We start from the raw sequence: 6,000 nt of genomic DNA, 5'->3' as shown, positions 1-6,000 counted from the left end.
ATTGAGCATTGTGAGATGAAGTTGCGGGGACTAACAATGAAACAATTTGAATTGAACCGGTTGGATTCAATTCTCACATCTGTCTGGATCTGGTGCAGTTATACAGATCCTGGGAATACTTGTGAAACATCAGAAGCATTTGTGTGAATGTTAACAGTTTGCATTCCAAGCACATTAACCAAAAAATGGAAACACCAGCATTCGCCAGCATAAACAGAGCTTTGGTGTTCATTTCCCATAAGGAAATAAGTCCATCTCTGTTTTTTTCCCCTCAAAAGATCCCCCTGCTCTGTAGCTACCTGAAGACTTAGCCCCGAATATACATCTCATCCAGCATAGTAAGGCTAATCCTAACCTTAGATCTGAACTGGTGAATCAAGGGCAGCATTACATTATAGGTTGTTCACAAAAATCCTACTCACAGAAAAGGAGCTAATAAATGCAATATCAAAAGTTTTATATCTTAAGTCTTATATCATTAGTGGGCTGTTTGGTGGGTTTGTGTTTAAAACAAATCTCAGCAGTTTCATGATTACATTTATTTTGTTAGGAATTTTCACAGTGGTAAAAGCAAATCCATCACTGAATCAAATTAACTCTCACTTCAGAAGACTTCTTTGCCAGTATTGCCAAGAATAAAAAATACCCATGTTTTAAAAAAGGGCTCTCTCCATCGCAACCCAGCTTTCAGCTCTCCCTGTAGCAAGTCAAAATACTACCTTTTTATGCAAAACTAAAATGGTAATATGCCAATGTTAAACAGAGGATTATTTATGATGGCAGTGTATGATGTATACAACAGAAAAACTGTAGTAAGAACACCAAAAATACAGGTTAAATGGATTGCTCATTAACTTTTAAATGTTTTTCCCAGTTTTACTCCAGTGACAAAGTCCCTCTTCAGGTTTTTTCTCTTGAAGTTTCATGACATGTTGAGCTAGTTTGTTATAAATTTAAACTAGGTTAAATTAGGAGTACAAATTACTCAATTCTCCATATGTAAAAAACATAATAAAATGTGCACAATGAATGATTTTTATGCAAGTTTTATTTAAGTTTTTCCTTCAAGCATTTTAGACTTCCTTATGTTTTTTTCAACTAGAATACTTATGAGATAAATAAAATTTTAAACATTAGTACAAACTTGATATACAAAAAAAATCACGTTTGCAGCATTTGCTTAAAAAGTGGTCTTTAAATTCACTTGATAAAAATAAAGGTTTTTTATTACCTTGGGAACACCACAGAGGCATAACCAGGGTTCAGTCCTTCTATAACATCTTTCACTGTGGTCAGAGATAGTTCATTCACTTTTTCAGTCTCACCCATTAGCATACATATATTGCTAACTATTTATGCATCTATATAGCCACACATTAAAGAGTCCTTTAAGGGTCTACAAGATATTTAGGCTCCATATTCCGCTGTATGGAAGGATAAATAGGTCCACAATTTGACAAAATGCATCCATATATTACATCACTTCCTGAAACGTTTGAAAAGTGGATGGACATGTTTATTTGAAGATGCCTTGCTCCGTGAAGTGTGATATTCCATATAAACTGCGTCATCTGCTCCAGACATAGAGCTCATTGTGCCAAAACGACGGGACACCTAGAGTAAGAGAAATCACAATTGTTCAGTTTAACTACATACATAATGTTCTTAACCCACTGATGCCAGAGTAGCTAGATGCAATGCTGAATGATCAAATTTATATTTTAAATTAAATACGAAAACGCTGGACACCTAGCGGATGATCAAGAATTCTGTACAACGAAGTGCGTAGGTAAGTATACCCCTACGCCTGCGCCAGGGATGCTCCTCAACCAAAGCACCTCACAGCTAACTGCAGGAGTAATATGCCTCTAGTTAAAGCTGGTATAACAAAAGCAATGGATCTATAGAAAAGATACCTCAAGAGATTGAGAATTCAAAGGGCGTTCCAGCCCAATGCCACCATAGTTAATGGTCAAGCCTGAAGTCTGAGCAACACTCCTATGATGTCCCCTTAACTCATAATATATTAGCAACCCTTAGGCTTGTCTATGCAGGGACGCTAAGGAAAATTAATCCAAATTAATTTTAGAAGTGGATTAGTAAAACTGTATTAAATGCCTGTGGGAACACCCTCATTCAGACTAAAGTGGCTTTAATTCAGGTTAGCTTAATTAACTTCAGAAATGAATTAAACTAAACCAAATAAAGGCCACTTTAGTCTGAATGAGGATGTTCATGCAGGAATTTAATGTGGTTTAACTAATCCACTACAAATTCACACGTTTGGTTAATTCATATTAATTTTCTTAGATCTCCCTGTGTAGAAAAGCCCTTAGTTTCTCATGTTTATTTTTAGGGAAATCATGTTTTATTTTCTAGGAGTAAAAATAAAATAGCATATATAAAGACTCATCTTCTTGAATAGCCTTAACAGTCAGCCCTATTTGAAGTACTATAGGGGGTAAGGTCTTGGAGCATGAAACCTTTCAATCAGTGTGACACGACAAATAAATTAAGTGCACTAGGATATTTTTAATGTGTATTTCATAAAATTGATCTCAATAAAAGAAATTTGCCATCTGCCACCAATGTCCTAAAACATAAAAGGATACTGTAGAGGTCACACTTGTTCAAGTGTCTCATTTCTCTCTCCCAACTTGATTATCATACACATTGTAAGGAGAGTGATCACTTTAGATAAGTTATTACCAGCAGGAGAGTGGGGTCGGGGGAGGTATTTTTTCATGCTTTATGTGTATAAAAAGATCTTCTACACTTTCCACAGTATGCATCCGATGAAGTGAGCTGTAGCTCACGAAAGCTTATGCTCAAATAAATTGGTTAGTCTCTAAGGTGCCACAAGTACTCCTTTTCTTTTCGCAAATACAGACTAACACGGCTGTTACTCTGAAACCTGTCATTTCTCTCTAGTACCTAAGCTAGCAATTACTCTTATTGCTAAATAAGGTGTTATACGAGCTGAAAGTAAAGAAGTCTATTTTTCTATTCTTTTTTGCGTATTGGCATGGTTATGCAGAAGCAAGACTAAGAAGTAAGGGTCCAGTTCTGTAGCATTTGTAGTTCACAATTACCAGAAGCTAAGCATTCTTCATTTACCTGAGTTGACTTTGAGCCATACTCTCCTGCTACCACCTCTTCCTCAGCATCCAGGTCAGATGCTTGCAGGACCTTCTGAAGAAGCTGCTGCTGCTCTTCTTTGGATGAAAATGAAAGTTGTTCTTCTTCCATTCCTGCAAGCTTTGTGATCACCTAGGAAGCAGAATGTGGTGGAGGATGCATTTTCTCAGTGTTCAGTTTAGTTTTTTTTTAAATTAGCATCTCCCCCATTCCCAAGAAAATCAACTACGCCCCCCAATGGACCTTACTGCATTTATAGCGTATTAGCAGTCCAACAGCTTTGCTTCACAGCTAGCACAAATATACATAGGCTTGGAAAGATTATATTTTTAAATTAGTAAATGTCGGTAAATCTCGATTCACCGCACATACAAACTGACAGAAATATTTCCATCAATGATAATCGAAATTTACAGATGGGCAAAGAAAGAAAAATGACGTTTCAGAACGTAGAATTTGATTTAAGAATTTTACTTTGTATATTTTGACAGTTATAAAGCTTCTAATTTTTGACTCTCAATATCTACTGTCATTAAATTATTCCCTGACCCCTCCCGCCAATTTTATACAAACTGTGAAAATTTAAATTGATAAAATTAGAAAAAAAAGCTTAAAAATAAAAAAAATAATTTTGATGGATATATGGGTTTAAAAATTGAATTCTGCCAAGTCTAAATACACATAATGCAAAGTGAATGATACCACACACCTGCCTTGTTACATTCTGTGCTAAAGGAACCTAATGCAAAATGTCATTTAGATAAGAGACTAGAACAAAAGCACATAGCTGAGGATGAAGGCATTTCAGAATGTTCAGCCAAATGCTTAATGTACCACATTGACAAGGAAATTGAGCAAAGCACATTTAGCTTAGTAATTATATTTGAGTTAATAATAAAGAGGGCAGAAAACTGCTTTTTAGATTAGTTTCTTCTTATGGACTGACCCTCTTTTGTTTATTCCTTTAGCTTTCTTCACTATTCTACATTTTCATGAGGCACAATCCACCAGCTCTCACTATGAGAATTCTGACATGTGCATCCCACCCTGATTTACCTTCACCACCAAGGATAGGAGTACAGTTTAGCACATATTTTAGTCTCCTATTTAGTCAGATATCTGGGCAAGTATAGTAAATGTGCTATCTCCACTCTACTTCAAAGTCCTTCTTTCCTAGAGAACTCCAAAGTCTCCCAGCTTCTGCTTCTTAGTCTTAGTGAAAAAAGAATGTTTACAATATATGACCATTCGCTGTAAATTCAGTTTCTTTCACAATCACTGAAACATCTCTCCCCTCAGTAGGGCTCTCAGACTCAAATACAATCTCTGTTTAAATCCAGAGTAGAAAGGAATAGACATTCCCCTCCGCCCCCCTCTCCCCCCGCATTTTGATTCCTGAGCCAAGTTTACTGCTTTTAAAAAAATGCGCTAGTCCTGGGTGCACTTCTAACTTCCCAGCGTTCCCAGCCATGGCAGGTTGCAAGACAGACATTCAAATTGGGTCACACTGATTTATCATCTGGCTTTTTTCCTCTCCCATCTCAATTTAGATATCCTCTGAACACCCGAGTTCTCTTGAACTTCTACAGTTAAGAGGTTAATGCTTGATACCATTAGGCAGCTAGGACACCAAACTGTGATCATATTTTATAAAGCTTTGCTTTATATAGCTGTTTAGAACATATAATTAATGCCAGTCACCATGGTTTATGGAAAATAGATCTTGTCAAACATTATTATATATACATATTTATGAAATTACAAAGGTATAGCGTTCATGTAATATATTTAGACTTCTATAAAGCATTTTGAATAAGAAACTGGAATGATATATCAACATGGAACACAAATGGATGAAAGACTGGCTAACAGACATGTCTCAAAATGTAAACAGAAATGGGGAATCATTATCAAGGGGATGTATGTTTCTACTGAGGTTCCACAGTTATCGGTTCTTCGCACAGTTGACAAATACTTACACGGGGCACAAAACTTTGATAACGGGCTCTTCAATCTGGCAGAGAAGGGTGTAACAATGACTAGAAATCGAAACTAGACAAATTCACACTAGAAATAAGGTGCATATTTTTAACAGTGAGGGTAATTAACCACTGCTCCACTTACCAACAGTTGCAGTGGATTCTCCCTCACTGGAGGTTTTTTTAAATCAAGATTGAACAATAGAGTATCTTTTAGAAAAACATCTAAACAGAAATTAATTCAGGGAAGTCCCCATGGCCTCCGTTAGACAGGGCTAACTAGATCACAATTGTCCCTTCTAGCCTTGCAATCTGTGAATCTATGAAAAATAGCATCTGCTAAGATCGTGTCCAGCTTCTAACAGGAAAAAGTGTATTAATCTGTCCCTTGCGATGATTTAAAAACAAAATTATGTGTACCACTAAAGAGAGACTCTTTGCTTTTCAGCAGTATACAGTACTTGTTTCAAGCTGGCCTGGTTCAAGATGGGTCAAATTTATAAGTTATCACCGATTCTTAGACCAACAGCAGAAAAACCTGCTAGACCAAAGATTTAGTATAAAAGTCTTAGATTTTGTAGAGCAATATTTTTCAAAGGGAATATACTTTAATAAGATGTAACATGAGCCAAGTGCAGTTAACTCACTGGGTTCTGAGCAAGGAATCATGACAAGAGGGCTCTATTTAAAAAGCCAGTGCACCACACAAAATAGCAAAAAGATGAAAAAAGCCACAATTTTTATCCCTACAGACAGATATAACACATGGAACTATTTAATAAATGGCACATAAAACTATCCATAAATAGCAAGTGTTTCCAAAAAACTAATTTTTATTTCTTCCCACATTACCAGCCTTAAGTTTGGCACCAACCATTTGGCA

At 36.2% G+C, this 6,000-nt stretch overlaps 1 protein-coding gene across 2 annotated transcripts in view; it reads right to left on the bottom strand.

Annotated features, from left to right (window-relative positions):
• Positions 1-1,030: 1,030 nt before the first annotated feature.
• Positions 1,031-6,000, bottom strand: part of ERCC3 (ERCC excision repair 3, TFIIH core complex helicase subunit) — a 47,210-nt gene continuing 42,240 nt past the window's right edge. For both annotated transcript variants that reach the window (XM_073305013.1, XM_073305014.1), the window contains 2 exons: positions 3,118-3,270; positions 1,031-1,614 (listed from right to left, as the gene is read on the bottom strand). In XM_073305013.1, coding sequence (XP_073161114.1) covers positions 1,480-1,614; positions 3,118-3,270 — 288 coding nt within the window. In that variant the 3' untranslated portion in view covers positions 1,031-1,479. The remainder of the gene's footprint in view (positions 1,615-3,117; positions 3,271-6,000) is intronic.

Source organism: Lepidochelys kempii, chromosome 11 (genome assembly GCF_965140265.1).
Source record: "Lepidochelys kempii isolate rLepKem1 chromosome 11, rLepKem1.hap2, whole genome shotgun sequence".
NCBI classification, from domain to species: domain Eukaryota; kingdom Metazoa; phylum Chordata; order Testudines; family Cheloniidae; genus Lepidochelys; species Lepidochelys kempii.
The sequence above is the reverse complement of the archived record's forward strand: the minus strand, read 5'-3'. Positions and strand labels throughout refer to the sequence as shown.